At 49.7% G+C, this 26,572-nt stretch overlaps 2 protein-coding genes across 2 annotated transcripts in view; one reads left to right on the top strand and one right to left on the bottom strand.

The window, feature by feature from the left end:
* Positions 1 to 175: 175 nt before the first annotated feature.
* Positions 176 to 26,571, top strand: LOC144728143 (uncharacterized). The gene is made up of 9 exons (XM_078607465.1): positions 176 to 686; positions 3,847 to 4,087; positions 4,854 to 5,371; positions 5,569 to 5,673; positions 6,117 to 6,194; positions 7,913 to 8,255; positions 8,925 to 9,008; positions 12,001 to 12,077; positions 12,856 to 26,571. The coding sequence occupies exons 2-9, from the start codon at positions 3,883 to 3,885 to the stop codon at positions 16,477 to 16,479; spliced, it is 5,034 nt and encodes a 1,677-aa protein (XP_078463591.1). The 5' UTR covers positions 176 to 686; positions 3,847 to 3,882; the 3' UTR covers positions 16,480 to 26,571.
* The window catches only part of KDM3A (lysine demethylase 3A), a 56,097-nt gene continuing 49,054 nt past the window's right edge, over positions 19,530 to 26,572 (bottom strand). The window contains exons 16-21 of the mRNA XM_078607466.1: positions 24,565 to 24,695; positions 23,911 to 24,033; positions 22,450 to 22,589; positions 21,894 to 22,070; positions 21,450 to 21,584; positions 19,530 to 20,456 (exon numbers count right to left, since the gene is read on the bottom strand). Coding sequence (XP_078463592.1) covers positions 20,379 to 20,456; positions 21,450 to 21,584; positions 21,894 to 22,070; positions 22,450 to 22,589; positions 23,911 to 24,033; positions 24,565 to 24,695 — 784 coding nt within the window. The 3' untranslated portion in view covers positions 19,530 to 20,378. The remainder of the gene's footprint in view (positions 20,457 to 21,449; positions 21,585 to 21,893; positions 22,071 to 22,449; positions 22,590 to 23,910; positions 24,034 to 24,564; positions 24,696 to 26,572) is intronic.

Genomic DNA, 26,572 nt, shown 5'->3' with positions numbered 1-26,572 from the left:
GCACAACACCCCAACCCAACAAACCAACTTTCAACAACCACCCCCAATCAACGCCAACACGCCCGCTTCTACCGGAAAATGCCACTCGCCGTTCGTAACGAATCGGCAGGAATCGATGTCCTCTGTACTTATGCAATTGGTACTACAGTACCGTCAAACTTTATTGTTGTATTACTCTGATTTGCTTTAGCGTTCCTATACATACTTTGCACTCATATCTGTTATTTTGTATTGTTTCTTGTTGTAACTTTCTGACCCCATGCTCCCCCTTTACTGGACAATTTATAACAAAAAAGAGCTTATTAGCTCATCGGATTTCTCCAGAACAAATAGAGACGAAAAACTCAAACAAGCCACGCATCTTCTGGAATACTCCCACGTCTTCCAGAAGATTCTTCTGGAAACCCGTGAAATGGCAATCGAACGTGCAGTAGCATCTTCCGGAAGGTTATTTTCAAGGAAAGCGTCAATCGAACGGGCAGTAGCATCTTCCGAAAGACCGAGACCCTTCTTCTTCCGGAAGATATCTTCCGGAAGATCGGCAGAGGTAAAGATGGGCAGAGGCGCCCGGTGATGGCGGAGCCCTCAAAGCGGCGCTGTGAAGGAATGCGGCCGAGTTGAGCGAGCTTGGAGAACCCAGCGGATCTCCTCCATCAAACCCCCGGCTTCTTCCAGGGCCCACGGCGGTGAGAGTCACAGTCACTCGCGGTTGTTGTTGTTGTTGTTGCCCGTGAAGTTTGTTGTAGTTTGGCGATCGCCGTCCGTTAACAAGGCGCCTCTTACCCCCTCCACCATCCCGTCGCGGCAGTGAAATCAAACACAAATAAAAGTGTTCAAACTTCGCCAAAGTTGCTCGAAACTCGGCTGAGCGACGTTGCAGTCGTCGTTTCGCGATCGCCCGTGGTTGTTGCGGCGGTGGAAGTGGTTGCGCTCATGGCTTTTTGTCGAGACGAGACGTGGTGGTGAAGAAGGCGTCGGGTTGTCGTTCTCTGGCCCCCAACGCTGGACAGCGCCCCACGCCATTAATTATTTATCAGCCTCTGCTCGTTTGTTTGCGCGAGGTAAATCGATACTTGAATAGAAGGAGAAAGAAACTTCATCCACTTGCAAATCGCCTGCTTTAACTGTAGTTTGCGCGTAAGCAACTTTTATTATAAGTTAAGATTTTAAAATCTTTACCCCCCCCCCACCTCAACAACGTTTTGTTACCGACGTGAAATTCGAGACGGCTTCCCGAATTCCTCTCTCGCTTCTTCAGTTTTACACAGATTGTTTTGTCTTGTTGTTGTGCTCTGGAAAGGGGAAAAACAAACTAATTGGCAGGCAAAACTCGATCTTGTGAAAAGTTGACGCAGTTTTGTTTGTCACGGCGAGACCGCGACGACATCGTGGGCCCTGCGTCCTGAGTTTAAAAGTCAACCCTTGTTGATTAATTACCTTGCCGATGTTTATTGTTGTTGTTTCGGTGTTGTTTAGTTGTTTTGGGAAATGTTGAAATCGAAGTATGGGTGAGTTTAGGCCCCAGGCTTGGCTGTGATGGGGACGGAATGGAGCAGGAGGTTTGTACTTGTAGTGGTTTTGGATTCATGGCTCTGCTCAGGGGCCGCTTGGCCATAAAGGGCTGCGTGGTGGTGCCGCGTTCAACCCATGCCCTCGAGCCGTGCCCTTCACATAGATCGTGTCCCTATGTTGTGGCCAATGCCGTGTGTAAGTTAAAGCTCTCCGCAGAGGCGGATGCAGACAGTTCAACAGGTATATGGGCGAGGCAGGCCCACGTGTACAGGCTTATTAAATAGGGCCCCTACCTCGAGTATTTTAAGTGTAAAAAAAATCTATATATTATAAATGCCCTCCCACCAACACCCCAGATTGACCACTGCCTTCTCTGAGTCACATTTTAGCCATAACCACCCGAGCTGTATCGGTGGGGGGATCCTTTGTAGCAATTGATGTCTATTTGGTGTTTGAACATTTTAACTCCTATATTATTGCCGGAAAGGGTAAATCCTATTATGAATTTCTTTCATCACCCTAAGGTGTTGGGCATATACCCCCCTCTGTTGTACAGGCCAGGCCCTGAATGGGCCATGTCCTTGAGAAGTTATGCCCATTTTACGGCAAGCCTTAACATTAGCGGGCTGTACCTCTGGCCATCATGCCCTGAGTTTTCACAGCAATGTTTACCAACAACGTTAAAACCTCTCCCATGTACAGTAAAGGTCATGCCGTTCATAAGTTAAACAGTCTCGCGGCCTTGCCCTCCGCAGGCCGTGTTCTTCCTGCATTCTAATTCGATTGTCAAGTCCTGGGACAAATCAGGTCTCGAGTGAATTACAATAGTGATTGGCTTTTTCGTAGTGAATCTCAATCGCAGTGTAATTGTAATTTCGGCGAACAATGCTGGAGTTATTCAAATTGTAATTGACCTCGGATCTGGACAATGCCGTTGATAGGTCATGTGATGAGTTGGCTGTGACCTCACATTTCAAAGTTTATTCTTTTAGTGTTTTGTCTGTACCCACTTACATTTAAAAGTTGTCCCCTTTTATTCTGAATTTGAACTGAAACTATTAATCGTCAGGGAACCGAGGTGCAAAATGCTCTTCGTTTTAATTTTGCTTTGGATTCGTTGTTTATCATGTGTAATATGTGGCTTTGACGTAATATATTTGTTGTGCAATTTTCTCCCTTTAGCTTATATATTCTCAATTAAAACCATTGTGCTGTTTCAGTTGATTGTATTTTCTACCATTCCAGTTTACCTGAACCAATGTCGTAATACTTTGATATTTCATGTAACCCATATCACCGAGTTAACAACTCCAATCAGTACATGCTTGTCTTTTAGATATCTAATATCTGATACGTTCTGTGGTAAAGATCTTTCTCTAACCGGTGAGTGAGCTGGAACATTAATGTTGGTGCATCTATAAATGCTTGAAGGTGTGACAGTTTTATTTGTTTGGTTGTCTCGGGTGGTTGAGGGTCTTAAGACAGAAATTTGACAATATCATTTCCAAAAAATCTATTATTTATTATGTTGGCTACGAAAATCAACATGTTACCGTAATGGGTTGTTTCCATCGCCTGGTGATTTATTGCATCTTAGTCATGTCCTCGACGGCACATGCCCTCTTTTGCTAGAGTCCTACCTCTTAGCCACACAATTCCCAAGCCATGCCCTTACTGTAGCTGGGCCATGCGTGCACCATCCACAGCAGCAGTAGTAACAGATGGGAACACGTGTTACCCAGACAATGGGGCCTTGACTGGGCTCACAGTTAACAAGGCACAGCTGTATCAAATCTCCACCCAAGTCTATAGCCCCTGGAGACAACATATATCGTCCAGAGACAGACTGTGGCCTAAAGAGATAGGCTATAGTTTCAGGCTGTCGGATATTACCTCTGTCGTTCTACTCGTTACTGAGTGTTGGTGACCTGTGATGAAGCTACTTCACTCTGTGATATTGTGCTTTGCTATAACATTGGTATAATGCTGTGGTTATTATGTTTATAATACTACCTTGTCCATCTTGGACTGTGTATACCTCTGTTCCATTTCCTTCCACTTTATTCAATCAACAGTGTCTCAATTCCTCAGTTATATAGCAACAGCGCCGCCGGACTGTGACACGACCGCAAACTATACGATCCCTGAAACACAGTGCATTTGTGATAGCCTTGTACGATAATAGTGGCGCATATATCAAATGTCACTAATTTATCAATATTAAATATTCTACATGTTTTCCCCATGATGCCTATATAGCTGTGTTCAAAGTACTTGAGTTCTCTTACTGCTGCACTGCAGCTGAAGTTTGCCCCTGCTCTCTCACACACACAGAGTCCCAAACTTCTTCCATCGAGAGCCGGCTCCAAGATGGCTTCGGGGGCGGTGAGCATGGCCTGTTATGCCGGCGAGGTCCCAGCGGCGTCGTCCACCGAGTGCGGCACCAGTGAGGGGCCCCTGATGGCTGAGCTGAAGACGGTGGCGGAACTGGCGCTGATGTCGGATGTCGACATGAGTTACGACGATGACGATGATGACAACGATGATGGTGGCAGTGGCTGCGTAAGGGGGGGAGGTGAGTGGCATTGGCAGATGAGTGGGTGGCACCGTAATTAGCACCAGATGGACAGAGAGCACCAGCACCTCAGAGAAGGACAGATTCGCCGCCGAACAAGCATCGATTGCCAGTCACCAGATAACTCAGAATGTGCCTGATCTCGGAAGATAAGCAGGCCTGAGCTGGTTAGTCTTCTTCTTTCTTATGGCATTGAGAAAAAAGTAACAGGCTACAATTGTATTTTTAATTTTGTAAGATATTCCGCTGCATCTAGTGTAGCTGAGTGGAGTCCACTTGTTCCACCAGACTTAGCCTGTTGTATAGGGCAGTCAATACAGTGGAGATATGCCTGATGGTTTGCACCTCACCGCGTTCGCAATTTGGTGAGTAGTTAACGTTCCATTTATAGGGAAATATCCATACCTTCCATGTGTCGTTCGGATACAATTGAGATGGTCCACTGTCATCAGGGAAGAGAAAAAACCAGGTTGTTAGCCTGGTTAGTGCTTATATGGAAAACTGCCCGTTGTTGTAGGCTTCATAGTTCATCGGATTTATCCAGTGTCAACAGCTATTTAGATGCTGAACAAAGATCAATATTATAATTTGGTATACAAAGTAGGGAACACTAGAATTCTACGGTGTCTTCCTTCCTTTGGCTGCCACTGTTTTGGGTCTTGACCACCGGTGATGTTACGAATAGCGGATAAAACGTTGATGGTAAACACGCGTGTTGCCGTGGCGACGAGCTTAACAATCGTTGCTGTGCCGCTGTCTCCCTCAGGTCTAATGAAGCCCCTTTCGGATGACGATGACGATGACAACGGCATGAGCCTGCGGCTGCCCGACCGCTTCGCCCAAGAGCTCTCAAAACTTGAAGCAGCTGCAGTGGCGGCTGCAGCCGCATCAGCCGCGTCAGCGGAGGCGGCCGCGGCTGCGGCAGCAGCAGCGGAAGCAGCGGCGGCGGGGCCGGTGCCGGCCGCGATGAAACTGGAAGAGGGCGCGCGCAGTGCTGTTGGTTACTTCCGCAAAATCACGGCCACTCCTGTTCCTTCCCGGCCGCCAATGTTGGTGCAGGAACCCCTGACGGCCGTGGGGCCTTGCGTGCCACGGGCAGGTGAGGAGCAGGCTTTGACTGGAGAGTCTGGGCTGCCCGTGGGTGGTGTGGCGGTAGCGGCAGCGGTGGTGGTGACGGCAGTGGAGAAGGAGGAGGACGAGGCGGTGGTGGGGAGCGGTGGTGAGGCGAGGTCCAGGGGTTCCCGGCGCCCGAAGAGCTTCTTCTGCCGGCCCTGCCAGTTCACGGTAAGTGGCGGCACCGGTTCTCTACGTGCCCATCCCCTGCTGCCGTGTGACTGCGCAGATGCCTGCTAGGAAGGGGGGAGGTCCCCTTCTGAATGTTAGGGTTGTTCTCTGAGGTCGGTGTGTGGTTGTGTGATGCAATGGATGGATGTCCCCCGCGTGTTGTGACGCGTTTTGCCACCCCTGGATGTGCCACGTAGACGACCTCCGAGGCGGAGTTCCGACATCACATCAGCTCCCACGGAGCCAAAAAATACCTGCTGGAGCAGCAGGGTGAGACGAACGTGCGCACGCAAGCGCACACGGTGAGATGCGCACACACACTCGCATACAGTACTCAAACACACAATAACACACATACATGAAAGAGACAAAAGCAAAGATCCCAAGTATAGCCTATAACTGACTGTTGGGGCAAGTGCTGTTGGCGAGCACCTATTAAGGCTGATACAGCAAACGAGGGGATGTGGTGGCCTGCACCACGCCAGACCGCATTTGTCTCAAAGTTCTGATGTCTAGACATCGCATCAAGTACTTATTTGAGGCTGAGTTAACCTCGAAGAGGGCCAGTACCAGTTACGTGATTCGTCATTGATGTTAGTCACAAGAGGGAATCGAACTTTTATCTACACTACAGCTGCACTACAGCTCCCCGTAAAAAGAGTTGCACACGCACATACCCTCGCACACACGCACCGATACGAGTGTTCCTGGTTGTTGTTGGGTGTTTTGTGCTACGTTGTTACAGGCCGCGGGTGGTCCCATTCGCTGCGAGAAGTGCGGCTACAACACGAATCGCTACGACCATTACCTTGCGCACCTCAAGGTACTGCCACACCGCCCTCCTCGCTCTTTTGCTCTCACCGCCTTGCTCTCTCTAACTCTCACCGCAACTCCCTGTTTAACCGTCACGCCTAACGAGCGGGTCTAGTGCCTTCAGCTACCGTTGTTGTGTGTAGTTACAGTGGTGATTTTGGTGGGTGTACGCACGTGCAGCCGTTTCATCGTTGTCACGGTGTTGCGTTCTATGTGTGTGGTAGTGTCTTTGTGCGTGCCTGGTCATTTGTGTTTTAACGTATTATTGTGTCGTTGGATCTGTGTGTGTGTGCCTGTAGCGCAATGGTTAGCGTGCTCCGCTACAAACCCAGCGATCCGAGTTCGATTCCCAGTCATGGTCAACATCAGTGCTGATTATCTGAACTGGTCCTGGGCCTCCCTTATTGTCGACTGGGCCTCAAATGAGTACCTGGTACAGTGTGTAAACATCGCCACTAGGGAGACAAAGGCAGTTGGGCGTGGTGTCGGCCACCCACCGTTCCGGCCTCCATAGGTGCTTCGCTAACAACAGTCTGATAAGGCTATGCGAGGGAACTTTGTCCTTACTCTTTGGTTCTTATGGTAAAGTCACGTAGAAATAAATTAAATAATAATAGAATACGACGTTTCGATTGCAACACAAGCAACCATCATCAGATACAGATAAATGAGAAAGCAAACAAAGTAAACTTGTAAATATAATGCAATACAACACAGAGAGTCGGCCAACACAAGAGTCAACACCACCACCTGGTTGATTACGTTTTTCCAAAGATTGCATAAATTTGAGAGAGAGAGACAAAACATAGACACGGCAAGGCCGTAATTATAATATATATTGGGGGGGGACACATCCCCCTCAATATTAACATATGCTCAAAATGTCCCCCTCAATATGTTGCTATAAAATAGATTTCTGTTTATATGATTGTGGTTATGGTTGTACTTTATTAATCCCTAATCTCTGCCATTACATACAATGAAACAAGAAAAGGTAAAAAGAAAAAACAGAGCAATGTAATACAATTCACTATTAGACATTATTGTAAAAAATACATAAAAAGTCCATCCCATGTGTTAGTGAATTTTTTAATATTTTAGGCAGGAAATTAGTTTTCAAATTTAGATTTTTTTTTTCTGGGGGGGGGACCCTAGACCCCCTGGAAGATTTGGTCCCCCCCAATGTTGACTTCATGGCTACGGCCTTGTGCTACGGTATCTGGTCATATTACCATGCATGATGGTGCCACCTTTCGTGGCACGTCACTACGTTTACTTATAAACATAGTGGTGCCTCGGTGGCGAGATGTTAACGATCTTGCCTGGTATGCAGCAGGTCGTGGGTTTGCTCCTGACTGACACCTGTATATTTGGAGTTTGCATGTCTCTCTCCCCATGGTCACGTGAATTTTTTTTCACCGGGTCCTCCTCTAGTTTTTCCCTCCATATTTAGAAACATGTGTTTAGAGTATTTGGCTGCTAGAAATTTCCACTTGATAAGCCACTTAGTTGGGTTATTATTTATGGCTAAGTCATTTCTGAAAAAGAGACACGTAGCTCAGTGGGTCTTACCTGGCAAAATAAAAATATAGTTTATAGTTTTATAAAAGGACGATGAGATGTTCCTTTTGTCGCCAAAATCACGGATAACCGCATGATCGTGTGAAGCAATCAGGACAATGTTAAATTAGCGGTGCGTTCTGTCTCTCTGCACTTCTCCCTCCCAAGCACCACGAGCGCGTTGCCGGTGCAGCGCTGCCGCCGAACCCGATGGTGGCACCCCTTCGCCAACCCAACGAACCGCGTCCCAGTGAGAACCGGGAGAACTGCTCAGTGGTGGCGGCGCCGGTTCTCGCACCAGCTTCGGCACCGGTAGTTGAAGGAGGAGCGACGGTGCAGAGCGGCGAGCGAGTGTTCCGCTGCGTCCTGTGCTTGTACAGCACGGTGAGCGAGTACCACTGGAAGAAACACCTGCGCAACCACTTCCCGCGCAAAGTGTACACCTGCGGGTCCTGCTGCTACTACTCGGACCGCAAGAACAACTACCTCCAGCACCTGCGCACACACACAGGTGTGTGTTGGAATCTTTTGTCTTTGGTGCGGTAGTGGAGTGATTAGCGCACTAATCTACGAACCCACCCACCAGTGGGCACCACGGTGGTGAGATGTGAACTCACGGCTCACATCAGTGTCGAGTTCCTGGGCCTCCACGAGGACGTTAGCGCTGTTTAAGTCGAGGAGTACCCAGTGCGGTGTGTAACGTGTCGGCACTGGGACTGCCGTTGGCCACATTGTCCCCCCATGCACCACGCTGGCCTTAACAGCACGCAAACTCTCTCCAGTCTGTGAATATATCTATGTATGTTAAAATTATTTCGAACCGTACTTAGTCAACTGTGCTAATCGCAGGTGCGGGAGAAGGACATGAAACTAAACACAAAAATCAGTTCTTAGAGAAATTAGTTTTCAATCTATTTTTAAAAGTGCATGGCTCCAGTGGCTCCCTAATATCGAAAGGAAGTGCATTTCAGAAGGACACAGAAGTGCATCTGAAATCGTGCGATGTGGCGACCGTCTTTATTCCATTGCCAGCCAAAAGCCACCGCTGCCACGAGGATGACCGGGGTTTGCGCGATGATGGTTTATTCTCTGGCGAGATCAGCGAGGTATTGTAGCGAGCACTTTTGCGCGTGTAACGAGTGCGCAAAATGCCACATGGGGATGTTTGTATTTTTTGCAGGTGAAAGGCCCTACCAGTGTCCACACTGCAGCTACTCGAGCTCACAGAAGACTCACCTCACCCGCCATATGCGCATACACTCGGGTAAGTGGCTCTCGCGTAAAGCTGTAGCTGTGAGAGCTATGTTTGGTAAAAAAAAGTGATTTATTTCAGTTTTTATAGTTTAAAATACTGTTTAAATTAAAAAAAATTAAGTTTAACTTAACGTAGGTACGTGTTAGCGGCTGAGGAATGTGTTGGTGTTGTAGAGTTAAGTTAAATGTGATTTTAATGTGAGGTTTGTGTAACGTGGTTTTGTGTAAATGTGTTTTTGTACACCTATCCTGGCACAGGTGATGTGGTGAAATTTTTGGTGCTATTTTGAAAGAGAGATTGAATTTGTATGTGTGTCTGTGTTTTTATGTTTGTGGCAGTGTTCATGCATTTGTGTGCGACTGCTTTATTAGTGTTTTTTTTACGTGTTGTGTGTTTTTTATTAGTGTGTGTGCGCATGTATTAGTGTGTGCGAGGGGCTGGTAACCATAACCTTGGTGGAAATACCAAACTAAGTTTGTGCCAGAAACACCCGGGGGTGGGGGACAGGTGCCTGTGACGTATTCAGGCCAAAGCCCATTTGGCATAGCCTGCTTTGGCAAGAGCATCTACTGGACTCTGTATCGTGATGGAACAGTGAATTCCAGCCCATATCCTTGACACCAGGACTGACCGCAGAGCTGGTCTGCCCACTTACTATCAACTTGTCATCTGTAAGATGCGCCTGCCATTCTTCCACTGCAGTGGTGCGTGTCCACCTAAGGACCCCATTGAAACCCACAATAGCCTGGTGTCGGCTTATTGATGAAGGTTGCAAGCGAGAATATTTATATTAGGTATTGGGGAAGGGGAAAAACCCCCTTAGCTCGGATAACATCACGGAGCAAGATTGGGTTGACCCTGCTGAGGCTGCATTGTCTCCAATATGGGAGGGAGTAGCTGCTTCCTGTGAGTGGCTGGCTGATGTACCATTTATTCAGCAAGTATGAAGGGTGATGTAGAGCCTAAGGCCAGGTAAAGCACCAGACAGAGATGACCTCTCAAGCGAACTGCTGTGATAGGATTGCGATTGTGTGCAGGCCGAGGGGCGAGAGGCTTGCGGAGCCCCAATGTGGTTTCAGACCGCGGTGGGCCTGCACAGACGCAATATTCTCTTGTCTATCTGCTACAGCAGAGTTATAGAAAATTTCAATAGGACCTACAACTCTGCTGTATTGATCATAGGCCATTGTTGAGGGTTATTCTTTATGCATTCAGGGTCCCTGACCCTCTGCTCACAATCATTAAGGACGCTCATGGTGGCCATGTCCAGGTAAAGTTGCGTAGCAAGGAGATTGAATCAGTTCTTGTTCGCTTTAGGGTGTAACAAGAATATCCTTTGGCCCATGCACTATTTATCGTCTTCTCTGCCCATGTATTTTGAGATGCTCTCCTTGGCTGCACCAGAGTAATTTTCATCTGTTACAGATACAATGGGAGGTTGATGGATGCTTGCGTATGGGCCCCTATTGTCCAACGATGTTATTTATGCTGATGATCTGGTAATTGCTGGTCACACTTGGATGGAGACTCTACTGCTGAGCTTGGAGCGTGCTTCTAAGAGATGTGTCCTTACCATCAGCCCTACAAGAGCAAAGTACCTGTGTGGGTATTTTATGGTACAAAACACTCCAGCACCTCCATTCCCTATGGGTGTTGGGGCAGTTGTGGAGAGAGTGGAGGTGTTTCCATACCTGGACAGTGTGCTTTATGACCATCTCCGGTATGGCAACGAAGGTCTCACTCTCAATCAGTCAAGCGACATTACCTTTTCATCTGCTGCGTAACACTGTGTGGAAGCTAATGAGCCTCTTGCTCCGTACAAAGTTCCGAGCCTTTTCAGCCATGGTTATACCTGCTGGTCAGTGCCGGATTAAGCTAGTGTGGGGCCTGTAGCATATGTTATAAAGGGGCCCTAAATAAATAAATAAAACCATTAAAACACATTTTTTACTTGTAAAGTAATTGTATTTTTTCGTTTGCTATACATCCAAATAATACGACAAATCTTTAACCTTAAACACCCAGTCATTCATATAAGTTGAAGCCAGTATTGTACTATAGTTATAGAGCAAGTGCAGAATCACTGAACCGGAATTGATAGCTTGAAACCATTTCGTGCGGGGCCCTTGAAAGTGCGGGGTCCGGTCTGTAGCATATGCTACTTTTGTTACTAGGATAATTCGGTACTGTGCTTGCAAAAGATTGACCCCTTTGAAGGAACATCATTGCTGTTTATCATCTATCCTAGGTTTAACCATATTGGATTTTGCGAATAGTTGAGAGATCCTTGAATGATATGAACAGTCCCATCAGTGAGATTGTCCGGCAGGTGAGGCTTTGTTGGCTGGGTCATTTAGCCCACATGCCCAACCACCACATATCCAAACAATTTCTGGCTGGATACAGGGGGCTAAACAGGCATGGCACGGGCTGGAGAGGAAATGGGCTGATGTAGTAGAGAAGAATATGGAGCTGATTCGACTTTCTGATGACTGGTACCAGCATTATCAAGATTGGTGTCTGTGGATGAGGCGACCTGACTTGGATTCTGGCTCACGTCCACCAACACCAGTGACGATTATATTATCTTAACCGGCCCGGCAGTTCCCTAGGTCGACTCAGCCTCAAATGAGTACCTGGTGTGGTGTGTAAACAACGCCACTGGGGAGACAAAGGCGGTCGGGCTTGGTGCTAGCCATCCACCCCCTTGTATACCATTCCGGCCTTCATAGGTGCTCGTTTAAAAGCACTTGCCCCAAAAGTCTGCTAAGACTACACTGGGAGTGCTTTGTACGTGTGTATTTGTGTCTAAATCTATGTGTGTGTGTGAGGAATGGTGGTAGTGTAGTGGTTAGCACACTGCGTTACAAACCTGGGGTTTCTAAGTTCGGTTCCTAGGCATGGTGAGCATCAGTGGCGATTCTCTGAAATGGTCCTGTGTCACCATGTGTGCCACCATGGACGGTGGGTTCTCTCTGAAACTCTCCTTCTGCCTCTGCAGGCGAGAAGCCTTTCCACTGCGACCGGTGCACCTACGTCGCGTCGAATCAGCACGAAGTGACGCGTCACCTGAGACAGGTGAAGCCGTAGCGGGGTGGAACCTACGGGAAAGGGGGCACCTAGATGATGCTAAGTACAGTACAACATTGTCGGTTAAATCTCTGTTGATTGTTCATTATATAAGAGTAATAATAATACAAAAACCCTCTTTTTAAATCCTTTATATTAAGTTCGCTTGCTTGCTTGCTTGCGTGCTTGCTTGCTTACGACCGTGCAAACCTTTCGGTCGTTTTATAACCCACTTCCCGTGATCCAATCGAGCTAACATTTTGCACACAGACTCGTTGTGCGAGACAATTAATGTTCGTGAAAAAAAAATTCCAAAATTTTACACTGTTTAGGGAAAACAAATTAAATATTTAATTACCAATTGTTTAATACTGCAGACAATCATCTGACCCATAGGTGGCAGCCATCTCAAGCCAGAGGACGAGAGGACTCTAGCCGCCACGCATATAAAGGATTTAGAGTGAAAAACTTTGTTTTTACGGGTTATACTTATTAACATATGGGTCCAAGTCTGCAGACCTCTTTTATACGCAACACAAAATTGTAATTTGTGTAATTATGGAGAATATAAGTAACCAAATAAATGAAGCAGATGGTTATTATTTAGTTAATTGTATTTCAACAACTACACAAATAACTATTTTGCATTATAACTATTCGGTCGCCTCTGATTAGCACGGTTGGCTCCGTACGGCATGCTAGCAGTTCAACATTCGTATGTGTGTATGCGCATCTCAACGCCAGCCTCGCCTCACGATGGAAACTGTGCACCGGTCCCCGCGCACAGGTCCACTCGGATGGGCCCAAACCGCTGGTGTGCGGCGAGTGCGGCTACCGCACGGCCGACCGCAGCAACTACAAGAAGCACGTATTGTTGCACACGTCTCCACGGCGCTTCCCCTGTCCCGCGTGCTCCTACGCCGCCTCCAAGAAGTGCAACCTCACCTACCACCTGCACTCCAAGCACCCCACCTACACTGGCACTGCTACCACCGCTGCCACCATGGCAGCCACCACCACAGTCGTGACCGCGGCTCGGCAGCAGCAGCCGCCACCGCCTACGGTTTCACCGGCACCGCCGGCATTGTCGTCGTCGGCGACAAGCGTGAAGGTGGAGGGAGCATCGAGCAAGCGGTCCATTGTGTGCTGTAAATCGGACACCGGCAGTGGTGGCGGCTGTTGCACCGCAAAAGTAAATGGCGTTAAGAGGGAGGGTAGGGGCAGAAAACGGCAGGGAGGGGCAGTGGCGGCAGCAGTCGCGGCTCGTGGTAGGGCTGGTGGGCCGCCGGGGGTGATGGGGCCGGCTAAGGAGACCCCGGAGAAGAAAGTGAAGTGCGAGGAGAAAGCGACAGCGGTGGGGAGGGAGGCATCGCAGCCGGCGCTGCCCTCTCCGTCATCACCGCGGCCTCCTCCAGCTATGATGGAGGAAGCGGGTGCAGAGCTGGAGTGCGAGGAGGTGACGTCGTCCATTGTGAAGGCCGCGAAGAGGAGGGGTAGGCGGCCCAGCCTCAAGATGGCCGCCCTCGCAATGGAGGCTGAGGTGCCTGTCGGGCGGAGTCGGCGTCGGGGCAGGAAGAGGAAGAGCAAGGAAGAGGAGCAGAAGGGCGATGATGAGGGTGTCAAAAAGCTCCGCAATGAGAGCGAGCATGTCAAAGGGGTTGTTGGGAAAAATGCGAAAAAGCTCAAAGCGGCCGTCAGGAAGAAGGCGGAATCAGTGGTGATGGAGAACCGTGGAGGAGGTTACAGCCGGAAGAAGCAGCAGAGGAATAGCGAGAAGATTGAGGCGGTGCCTCCCACACGCAAGCGCAAGACGACTTCTGGTGGTGACGATACAAACGAGGTGAACGGCAGAGAGGGTGCCACCACAGCAGCGTGTCCTCCGAGTCGAAGGAGAGGCCGCAGAAGCAAGGCCAATGTTGTGGTGATGCTGGCAGCAGATGAGGAAGGGGAAGCAGCATTGTGTGAGAGAGCGAGTGAGCCACCGTTGCCACCATCATCAACATCACTGCCGCTCACGCAGGGAGCAATACTAGCAGCAGGAGTTATTAAACAGGAAGTGACGCCACCAGTTTTACCGATACCTTTGAAAAACCAGGAAGTGAATGACAGCACGGGAGCGGTGACGTTGCTGGTGAAACAGGCGGAGGAAGTAACGTTTCTGACAAACCCCACGCAGGAAGTGACGTCCCTAGTGCAGTGCACGCAGGAAGCAACGTCACCCGTGAAGCAAGCACCGGAAGTGGAGCTGCCGGTTCCAAAATCACAGCCGGAAGTGCCCCACCCGCCTGCGCTTTCACCGCTGCGACATCAGCCGCCGTACTTCTCGCTGAAGCCGGAGGCGACGACTTCTGTCGCAAGTGGGAAGCAAACGAGGGCAGCACAGAGACGCCGCCTCTCAGATAAGCCGCAGGCGTTTTCCGGCAAGCGCAGCCAATCGCCTTCGGCGCTTTGCATGCACGACGAGGAGGGGTCGCTGCAGTCAACTTTGAAACCAGCAGATGCCGTCACCTCCAGCCGCCCCCGCAGGGTCCCAGCGAAGCGTGCGCCCAGACGAAAAATCAATGGTGGCCGCAAATCCGTTGCCAAGTCTTGGGCTAGAAATTGCGGCCCAGTGGAGTCCCCGGATTCAAAGCCACAGCCAGCTAGCTGTGAGGGAGCTGTGGCAGCGACGGCGGCGGTGGTTGTAGTCACGGCGAGAGCCGAGGAGATGCCGGCAGCGGGCTCCCCGCCCGCGCCATCGCCTCCAATTTCCGGTGCGCGCTCACACTTAGCGACCTGCGCTGGCCCGAGCGGTGCTGCCGGAGTCGGCTTCCTGTGCCGATTTGCACCGGAGCCTAACAGCGGCAGAACCGGCTGGAATCAACCGGGCAGCGACGAGGACCGGGGGGGGCCTCGCATGAGCGACGCCTTCGCTCGCGCCCTGCAGCTGCAGAGGGTCGACCACCGCCAACAGCTACAGCAGCAGCAACAGCACCTGCACCGCCTGTACCACCTACGCAGCTACTTGGTCCGGCGGGAGCGCAGCTACGTCCACAGCAGCGGTGCCTTCGACGGCGCAAGCTGGTTGAAGGTCGGCACGGAGTTGTGCGGCGCCCGACAGTGCCGTGAGGCTGTTGCAGCAGTGGCAACGGCGCCTCCCTCTACACCGAGCGACGACGGCATGGAGTCGCCGCTCTCCCTGGACTCGGACGGCCCATTTACACGACACGATTACAGCACCGCACACCAGCAGCAGGAGGGGCGGCCGCGCGCCAGCGGAGACGAGGGGCGTGGGGAGATGGACGAGGACGAGGGGATCCACAGCCATGATGGAAGGTCATCGCCCGAGCGCTGCTTTGACGATGACGAGAAGGAGAGGACGGGAGAGGAAGAAGAAGCGCGAGCGAGGAGGAAGAGCGAGCGGCGGCGCTGCCGGCGCCGGCGCCAGGCGTTTGAGCAGAAGCCGGATCTGGGAGGAGTCTGCAATGTGACGCCAATCATGTCTGAAATGACGACGGAGGTTGTGCCGATACCACCACCACCAGCGGCGCTGCCACTGCCGCCGGAGCCGCTGCAGAAGGGGCCGATGCTGACGCCACCTTGGCTGAGGCCGTCGCCTGGGCGGTCTCCTGTGACCCCCAGGGGGCCCGTGCCACCGTCGCCGCTACCGACACGGGGAATGTGCGTGTTCTGCGACCGGCATTGTCACGGTGACGCCGACTACACGTTCCGCCTGCGGCGAAACCTGGTGAACGTGTACTACCTGGAGCGCGAAACGGCTGGGCAGAATGCCAGCAATGGAGACGTAGAGGGAGATGGTGGACACTGCGCAGGGCACCATGTGGGGCAGGGAATGAAGCGTGCCGGAGAGGGAGACGGGGAGAGAGAAGGGGAGAAAATTGCGAAGAATGACGGAGAGACAGGTGGGAAGGAAGATGGGGAGAGAGATGAGGGGAATAATGGAGGGAGAGATCGGAAGAAAATAAGGGAGAAAGACAGGGAGATCACAGATGACGCTGGAGGGAAAGACACCGAATTGGAGAGGGTGACGGGGGATGCAAATGGGAAAGAGGACGTGGTCAGCCAACAGTGTGGGCATCAAAAGAGGACGAAGGAACAGTCAACACAGACCGTGTTGTCTCGAGAAGACGACACACAGACCGACGTACCTTGGGAACAGGATGCGAAGGCCGACGCACCCAGAGAGTGGTGCGCACAACAAGATGACGCATCACCTAAAGATCGAGACGTGCAGAGTGACGCGTCCAGGGAGCCCGACGCACACGCCGACGCGTACAGAGATCAGGACACGCAGACCTACATATTGCGAGAGCAATACACACAGACCGACGCTTGCAGAGCACCGGGCACACAGGCCCGTGGAGCGAGAGAGCAGGAGACACAGACTGACCTGGCTGTGGAGACGAGTTGAGACACGCTGAGGCCCACAGGGCGGGGGGGCCAGGGGGAAAGGGGGGGCATCGTGATGTTGGGGGCCCCATCCCCACCCCCTGTGATGTTGGCAGCGAAGGTGCTTTGACAGTGGTGTGCACCGGACCTGCTCCTGCCGATGTTGCCACACAGTCTTTTTGGTCCCATACCTGAATTAGTGCCTACCAGTGACTACCAGTTGGTGCTTGCCAGGTAGTGCCTCCCTTGGTCTACCAGCCAGTGTCTACCAGTGCCTATCAGCCAAAGCCTACAAGTTTCTGCCAGCAAGGGGCTACGAATTAACGCTTATCAGTGCCAACCAGCTAGTGCCTTAGAGTTCTACCAGCCAGTGCCTACCAGCCATTGCCTACCAATGCCTACAAGTGTTGTCCACCAATCAATGCTTACCAGTATTTACCAATGCCTACGAGCCAGTGGATACCAGCTCTGCCGGCCAATGGAAACTGGCCTCCCGTTCTTTCGCCTTAACCCAGAAGCAGTGTTGCCAGATGAGAGATGAGTTCCTCTGAATCGGAGAGCTTCAGTGAACCCACGGCACGTGGGTCTGTCCGTGACCTCCTGCTAGCGAGCCTTCGATGCTTCACATGGCCTAAAAGTGCACGTAGCCAGGCACAAGCGCCGGTAATGTCACCGCCGCTTCGTGGCAAATGGCTGCAGCTGTTACCCACAATAGGGTGTTGATAAGATACGAGTTGAATTAATTATAATGGTGATGACGACGAGGCTTTAGTCTGGGTTCTTTAAACGCTCGCCTCACTTGACAATCGTAGATTCTTAGTTGCGGGATGTTTACTGGACAGATGTCGATGACATCTGTGAAAAAGAGCTTTATAGCTCTGTGGATTCCTCCAGTATGAATATTCTGATTCTGTTTTGTATTTAAAGGACAAACGCTGGTGTGTTTGGGGGTTTTATCTAAAGTCTTCCCAAGTGCCTTACCCCCGGTGTTATGTTACTTGTACAAGTGTTTTTATCCATGTTACCCATGCACACGTGTAGTTACCAGTGGTGTAACAGGTGGCGCGTAACGTGTGGACATGCGCGGTGTTACCCACCTTACATGATCATTGTTATCCGTGTCAGGTTGTTTTCTTGTATGCGTGTATACACGTAACACGTATTATGCTGTCTTTCTATGTCTACCAGCGCATTTCCCCAGTGGCTTCATATCAACCTTTAGCCTTCAGTCACCATCTCTTGAAGTGGTATGAATGTTGAGAGAAAGAGGCTGTGCAATTGTATAATTTTAAAAGCCCCATTTGTGTTTTTTCCATGTTAATCGCAAGTACCAAAGAGTAGTAGTGAGTGTGGGTTTATATCGGTGTAGAGCTGTGCTTTCGAGTGAAACAATAGTTTGGAGGTCACTCAATTTTAAGACTCGGGAGAATTTTGGTCTTGAGACTCAGTGGTCCCCGTCTCTGCGGGGTGTTGAGACTTGGGACCCCAGGGTCTTAAGAATCGATATTCAGCTCAAGGAAATCAGTTTGTAAACACGATCTTGAGTCGAGTATCTCAATTCAGAAAAAAGTGTCACGGTCAGTCTTCAATAGAATATCGTGTTCCCCGTAAGAGCGGGTCACTGGATCCACTTTGCCAAATTTGAGCGCTTGACAGATTTGGTGACATTGAGCGATACTCACACCAGCCAATGACCCTTCGGCGTTAATCCCATGATCCTGTCTGCCGAGTAAAGAAATGTCGCTCAGAGGAATGTGTGATGCCATTATGGGATTCCAGAGGTGAGTTATATGAAACGTGTCCAGTGATATTTCCCCTCGGTTTGCAATGTATATCGACGTGAAGCAAGTGGGGATTTCCCCTTCAGGAATTTTATGCAACTCCTCGTCACAGGATTTTGCGAGTGCCAATTGTCTCCCCCATTACATTTCCCATTGGTTTCACAGAGGACGACACACGCCGTTTTGAACTCTCCATGGACAATTCAGGTTTAGAGCCTATAACGATTCAGTCGTGATTTTTAATGAGTTATCGTGTCGTGTGGTCATGAATTTGTCTCAAAGGTCTATATATTTTTACGTTGTAGTCCATGCAGAGTCGATAATGGAATCGAGAGGTTCTTTATTGGTGTAGCCGTGTTAATCCATGGGAGGAGCTGTGAATCTGTAGAATCTAAAGTTGCACAACTGTTGAATCTGCAGTGGGATGGTGTGTGGAGAAACACATCTCACATTCTTACAAAATGCAGTGGGTGCATAAGAATTGATTTGAATCTGTGAATTGTTACATCTCAAGTTGGAGCCACGCGATCATGGGGTGTGGTTATAAATGTATGGCGAGTGTTAGACGCTTCAGAATGCTGCGACAGCCTGGATATCTACCGTCCCTAAGCTGTTTCTTTTATGGTTTGCTTATTTCTTTAATGCACCCCTATATCCTATATATAGTATTCAAACACATATACACACTATGCGTATTCTCACAAATGTTTCTTTACATTTATGGTGTAGGAATTGTCGGTGTAAGCGTGTCATGTACATCAAGACCCTGCCATCCTTAAATAAATTAGCTGAAAGGGCCCCCCACTTGATTTTGAATTAAATGACTCGCGTGCGAGTGGCTGCCCAAGCTAGCAGCTCAATCTGACAGGTCTTCCTCTGACACGGTTGGATTAAGATGACACACTGGCAGACTCCAACATGGCAACCTGTGATTTTACTTGACATTTTATTAATCTTTGACATGTACACTTTATATATAATTAAAAAAAAACTCCCAAAACGTCTACTGTGTACATCCCATACCCTACCAGAACTCATCCTTCCCCTAACCCTGGCTCCAACCCACCCCAGCTTCATGGGAGATGCATTATTCTTCACCTGGGTGGTTGATTTAGGGTCAGTGGCATGGGGCCCACATCCCAATTCCTGATTCACAGCAAGATGCAATAATAAGCAAAAACCGAACTGCTCCTCTAGCCTCTTTCAACTTGTGTTGGAGTACGATGTCGTCCACACGCTGGGCATTTCTACAGAAACCTTGGACAATGCGGAATGACTCTTAAAACACAGCTGTAAGCCACAGTTTTATTTTGGGTTGCGTTTTTTCACGACACCTGATCAATTGGCAAAGGCTGGGCCTTTCTCACCGTGGCACCTGGCAATGTCAGCAGCTGTGAATTCGGTTGTCAGACTACACACATACACGTGCATCTTGCTTGGTGTGTGCGTCTGGATACACAGCCTACACAGCTTCACATCTCGACTAGGTACAATGATCACACTCCTCCTCACTTGGCTTCAAATCACTTAATGTTGGATTCGCGATATAAAATACACGTCCCGAGCAGTGGGCAATGCCACCTGGCTCTGCGGCAAGGCAACCAGCAGGTGTGAGGAACGGTGGCATCAAAAGGGGCGTGATCTCCACGTTTATCATGTCTGTGTGGGGGAGGGGATTCAACGTGTTGCACTGGGTGTGGAGGTAGGACGGCGTTTTAATCATGGAGTTCTATGTGTGTGGGATAACTTTGTGGATTTAACGTTCTGTGAGGTGCAGTGTGTTTGTGTGGTAGGCTTTGCCGGTTACAACGTGCAGTACACTGTGTTGATCGGTGCTTGTGGTACATGCGTATGTGGTAAATGTGACGGGTGCAATGGGGGGCACGATGTGTAGCAATAGCCAATAGCGTGCATGAGGGGTGTTCCCTCATGTGTGCTCACTCCCGAGTCCCTTTCATCAGCACCTCATCAGCAACACTCGCTAACGAGGTCACACCTCCCTCTCCCGCCCTAGTGGCAGGGGAGAGGGAGTCTAGCCGAATGAGTCCGAGCGTGGGGAGAAGACCCCCCCCCCCCACCACGCGGCTCCCCCACTGCACTCGCCCCTGCTGCAAGCCACACTTGTGGTGGTTTTTCATTTTCAGTTCTCACTCTTGGTGTCGTGGGACTGCAGTGTGGCAATGGCATCCTTCACGGCGTGGTAGATGATGTTCTTTACCTGAGGCGAGAAGGTGGGGGGGGGGAGAGGGGAAGTGAGGATCCGTGCCATGAGCTGTACAGCGTTCCCTCTTTATTCGCAAGGGATATGTTCTGGATATGCTCGTGAATAGAAAATTTCATGGATAATTATATTGGTCCTACAAAATATATAAATAAGCTATCATAAATAGTTTATGAATGAACTAACCTGAAATTATGATGCGTGGCATCAACACCATCTCTCATCACTTTATCGCATCACTTTCTCTCTCGATGCAGTCGTGTACAGTTCCAGATGCGATTCGCGGATAGGCAAAATCGTGCATAGGACGTTCGTGAATTACAAGGGAATACCGTACCTCAGCTGCTGCTGTGGTGTGAGACAAGGTGAGGCTGTGTGGCTCTGGACAGATTCCAGGTGCATGGGTGTGCGAGTACTTGTAGCCATGTTGATGTTGGAAGGCGTCCAAATTGTATACAGCTGTGTGCAGGTGTAAAGTTGCATGGGTGTATGAGGCTGCATGTGTATGTGGGTGCAAATGGGTGCGTGGCTCACTAACAGCACTTGTTAAGGCTACGAGGGGGATGTTTTGTCTTTGTGGTTACATCTTAGTCAACCCATAACACCTGGATGCTGGCCAGTGACCTGCCAGCAAGCCCTCCACACTGCATGTGCTGTATGTATGTAGAACTTCTTTCGCACCGTATGTAGCCAACCGCGCGAATCAGAGGTGCGGGGAGGGACAACAAACTTAACACAAAACGCAGTTCTAAAGAAATTAGTTTTTAATAAAGATGATTTCAAAGTGCATGTCTCCAGTGGCTTCCTAATATCGGAAGCAAGAGTTCCAGACGGCCGCAGAAGTGCATCTAAAAGCACGCGATGCGGTGACAATCTTTGAAGTAACCGTGTTAGCATCAAAAGTGCACCTGGCCTACATGACATCACCGCCATTTAGTGGCGAATGGCAGCGACTGCTGCTACTGCGTCGATTGTCGATTCTCCACCGACCTGCAGCTTGTCCTCGTGGTTGGAGTGCGTGGTAGACAGCCGCCGGAACTCCTGTGTGAGCCGGAAGCAGTGATGCACGTGTTCCGGTGACACAAAGTCCTCCGCCACCTTGATGCAGCTGTGCAGGTTGTGAACCTGGGTACATGGGTGGGGAAGGGTACACACGTGAACGCACACGTACAGCCCTTTGGTCAGCCCACTGCTGGACGAGGGGGCCTTCCGCACATCTGTGGGTCATCTATGTTAAATGACCGTACTTCTTCTTGGTTTTTTCGGTAAAGTCACGTAGAAGGGAAGTAATAAAATAATAAAAATAAAACATAATAAAATAAAATAATTCTCACTGATCCGTGCAGCTTCTGAAAACGAGCTATATAGCAGCTCAGTGGGCCTTACTTGGTAATGTAAAACATTTCTTATAGTTTAGTTTATGGTCGTGGGTACCTGGTGCGGGGCGCCGGCAGGAATGAAGACGGCGTCGCCCAGGCACTGCGTGATGGCCCAGCCCTGCACTCCGTGCTCCTCCATCAGCCGCTGCCTGAGTGTGCGGTCCAGGTACCAGCTCTGGTCGTGGATGGGGTCGTGGTCGGGGGGGTTCTCCTGGCCCTCCTCCTCGCCCACCTGTAGCACACACGGGAACATGCAAGTGCTGTTAGTGAGCACCTATGAAGGCCGGCACAGCACACGAGGGGGTGGGTGGCCAATACCACACACGACCGCATTTGTTTCCTCAGTAACAATGCATATGCATGCATGCAAACACGTGCGCACACAAGGTTACGCACTGACGAAGATACCACCATAGCCTTTAAGAGGCTGTTGAGTAACGTGTGGTTATCAAACTCCGATGAAGGCCGACATGGAGTGGGGACTTAACGGAAATACTAAAATCTGGTTTACATGCGTATACACAAGTACACAAAACATCACGCAGCATGTACACACACGCAATGCATGACATAACCAGATGCGCACACGACTCAATATGCACGCGGCGCACCTTGCGTAGAAGCGCTCGGATCTTGTCGGCATCGCGTGCCGCGTAAATGTGCCAGAGCGCTCCGGGCTTTTCCTGGCCCTCCACCACGCGCCGTCGCGTCGCCTCGTCCACGTCGCCGTCATCCATCGCGCGCAGGGCCTCTACGAGGGCCAGGCCAAGACACACAAAGGGTGTGAGCACAACGCATCTTCATACATCACACACCGTACCGGCATACCCACCACGCAGTACAAATACCGCAATGCAGCACCACACAACATGCACACCGCCGCTGCCGCTTAGCCTCGTCCATTTCTCGCAGAGCCTCTGCAGGGCAGGGCAGGCCACAACGCACGGGCATGTGCACGCCACACCAACAGCACACAAGACTGCTCGGCAACATACCAGTCACACCAACATACCACTCAACACCAACGTACCTCGCTCAATACCAACATACCTTGCCGACATGCACCGACAAATTACCACACAACATATATACAGGCATACCTCCTATAGCACTCGGGATGGGTTATTGGTAAACGGAGCGCGGTACGAAACAGCGCTATAGGAGGTCATTATAACATGGTTCCAATGGAGATGCGTTCCCGATTGCAATTTTTTCTTTTACCAATGAGCGATATACGAGGGCTTCATTGGTGTATCGGTAATAACCTTAATAATGATACTGTACACATGAGACAAGTATTCAAGCATTTTATAAATAAAAATTACTCTTATAAATAATGACATAAAAAATACGTGTCATGTACTCAGCAGCGCATTCGGTCGGAGCTTGCGTAACATTAAACACCATCTGCCGCAAACACATTCTGTGGGAAGCTATACAGTACTAAATGGAAGTAGTCAATCCATGAATCGCCACTGAATCGATGCAGTGATTAACCCTCGATTCATCGGTACTCTAATGTCAGATCGACTATGAGCGGAATCGATACAAAAGACATCGATTCAGGTTCCACAAGACCGTATATGAGCAAAGATACACCCCTAACAAGCAACACCACGCATACTTCCAAATATGGGCTGATCCGTGCAGGAATTTTCCACCAGGACAAAGAGTGTTATAAGATATATATATTGTATACCACACACATGCTATACACCCCAAATACCACAATTTACACAAACAGCAATATACCACACATTCTACACAAAGATTCCCCATATAGCCTTCACAGACTGTTGGGCCAAGTGCTGTGACCGAGCACCTATGAAGGTCGGCATGGTACAGTGGCAATGTTTTTACACAGTGCACCAGGACCTAGGGGAGACCCAGAACCGGTTCAGATAACCATCACTGGTGTTAGCCACGAGTGGGAATCGAACTCGGGTCACTGGGTTTGGAGCGCAACGCGCTAACCACTACACACATAATACCATTCGCCATACAATACACCAAATATGACAAACCGCATACACCACACACTCCGTCCCACGCGGGCCATGTGGTGTACGCACCCTGGTGGAAGTCGATATTCTGCGTCTCGGGGATGCCCACGTAGACCATCACGTTCACCGCGTCCGACACGTCCAGGTGGAGGTTGGTTGTGCCCACCTTGCGGTCGCCCTCCAAGGCCAGACCTAAACACCGCGGCACACACCACAACATTGCCAGCATGATAAACACACTGCTACGGCACACACATTTCCACAACACCTCCGATTAGCACGGTTGGCTACGTACGGTGTGAACAAAGACGGTCACCGCATCGCACGCTTTCGGATGCGCTTCTGTGGTCATCTGGAATAGTCAGGAAGCCACTGGAGCTATGCACTTCTAAATAATTTAGATTGAAAACTTATTTCTTTAAAACTGCTTTTTGGCTTTAGTTTGTTGTCCCTCCCCACACCTCCGATTCACACGGTTGGCTACGTAGTGTGAAAGACGTTCAACATACATACACCACAAAAATAACTGCTTTGCCTTTAGTTTGTTGTCCTTCCCCGTACCTCCAATTAGCATGGTTGGCTACATACGGTGTAAAAGAAGTTCAACATACATTATTCCCCATTGCACTATTTCAGAGAGTATCTGGGCTTCACACTGGGATGTCTGGGCTCTCAAGGGGAGGGGGGTGTGTGGGGTAGTTATTGCACGCGCGCTGACGTTACCGTAGGCGTTGTACATCTTGGGACCCAGGTCGGGTCTCACGAAGTAATCAGGCAGTCGGGTGGCCAGGTTGAGACGGCCGTCCCGCTTTGTGTACTCGGGGAGTGGCAGATTGTCCATGAGGTCCTCAAACCTGCAGGGCAGCAGCGGTGGCACACGGTCACATCGCAGTCACGGCAGCACCGACAAAGTACTTAACTAAAAACTATTTAGATTTGAAGTTTTCATGACTGCAGGGATCCATACTCTTTGGTTCTTTCGGTAAAGTCACGTAGGTATAAAATAAAATTAAGTTACGACGTATCGGGTGCAACACAAGCATCCGTCATCAGGTGTTTTGTTTGAGAAGAGACCTGATGGCTCGTTGGGACATTGTCTACAGGAAAGCCACTCGCACAGATTTTCCTATCTGAAACCTGATTCCCACCACCATCCGACACAGTAGAATTCCCTCATCAAAACACTACACCATAGGGCCCACTGCATTTCTGACCAACATAAGTGAACTGGAACACATACACCAGGCCCTCAAGATGAATGGGTACTCAGACCGCATTATTCACAAAGCTGTGTCTCCAACTATGGAGAAACAACCCCCTGAGACGCCGATCAAAACCATCACGTTACCATACATAGCAGGCGTTACCATAAATCTTAAACAAACACAAGATCCAGGTCCGATTCAGTACAGTACACAAAATCCGTGATCTAATCCCATCTGTGAAGGATGTCATTCCTGACATGCAATATCCTGGAGTCTACAAACTAAGTTGCACCTGTGGTGGGTGTTACATTGGGGAAACTAAACGACATATCTCGGACCATGTTCGCGAGCACAAGTCAGATCTGAAACACGGCAGAACTAATACCTCCGCCGTGGCTGACCATTGCTATAATGCTGTGGGCTCTCATGATATTGTTTTTTCCGAGACCAAGGTACTCTGCAAACCTTCAGGCTACTATCAATAGTTTGTTCATGAAGCCATCCAGATATATAAACAGACATAACTTCAACCGAGAAGATGGATACAAATTGAGCAATCATTAGAAGGATGCTATTAACCAGGTAAAACCTTAACTGCTTCATGGTGTTGCCTTCATATCCGCATCTCCAGCTTCTTCAGCCTCCCACTCCCAGCCCCGCTCACTTCCCCCCCTCCGTTTTGCCGTGCTCGACCTTTTCCTAATCTCCCTACCCCACACCCCCCTCTATCTCTCCTCCCTGGCTCCTCCCTGGCTCCTCCCTGGCTCCTCCCCCCTCTCTTACCTATATAGCCTCTTGTTACAGCGGCCCTTTTTCCTACTTCAGCAATTGTTTCTTGCTGTGGTTGTCCCACCTGATGACGGACGCTTGTGTTGCGCCCGAAATGTCGCGATAAAATTTTTTTTTATACATACGTGACTTTACCGAAAGAACCAAAAAGTATAAAAACCATTTATTTTACCTGGTAAGGCCCCAAAGAGCTTTTTAGCACTGTTTCAGAAACGACCTGGCCATAAATGAGAGCGCAACGAAGTGGCTTATCCCGTGGAAATTTACAGCAGCCAAATACTCTAAATGCCCGTTGTTTCTAAATATAGAGGGAAAAACTGGAGGACCCGGAGAAAAAGCCACGCGACCACAGGGAGAACATGCAAACTCCAAATATACAGCAGGCGTCAGGGACGAGATTGAACCCATGACATCCTGTATACCGGGCGAGGGAGTTAACATCTTTCCACCGTGGTGCCCTACACAACTGGTGATAATTTGGCAAGAGTTTCAGATGTGTTATTAGGCTATTGTTGTAGGCAGCAGAGGGTAGTTCCACAGTCTCCATTATGTATCTGTATTTCTCTGCTCGCCACCTTCACAAAACCCTTCCCTGACCAGCATAGTTAAGTATGATGGAATAATGACTGCGACCCACAGTGATGGGGAGGGCCCTCCATTCAGTAGTCGATTGAACAAAGGGCTGTACATTCACATTTATTCATATTTGTAATAAAAAATGTACCACTGCTTTTTGC

Source organism: Lampetra planeri, chromosome 27 (assembly GCF_965212315.1).
Source record: "Lampetra planeri chromosome 27, kcLamPlan1.2.h2, whole genome shotgun sequence".
NCBI classification, from domain to species: domain Eukaryota; kingdom Metazoa; phylum Chordata; class Hyperoartia; order Petromyzontiformes; family Petromyzontidae; genus Lampetra; species Lampetra planeri.
Note: the sequence above shows the minus strand (reverse complement) of the source record. Positions and strands in the feature narration are given on the sequence as shown.

What these genes read in the sequence shown, in the direction of transcription:
- LOC144728143 (XM_078607465.1), top strand. Translation starts at nt 3,883, where the DNA reads ATGGCTTCGGGGGCGGTGAGCATGGCCTGTTATGCCGGCGAGGTCCCA. An exon ending in TGCGCACGCAAGCGCACACG is followed by an intron (nt 5,674 to 6,116) that starts GTGAGATGCGCA and finishes ACGTTGTTACAG; the next exon opens with GCCGCGGGTGGTCCCATTCG. An exon ending in TGACGCGTCACCTGAGACAG is followed by an intron (nt 12,078 to 12,855) that starts GTGAAGCCGTAG and finishes CCCCGCGCACAG; the next exon opens with GTCCACTCGGATGGGCCCAA.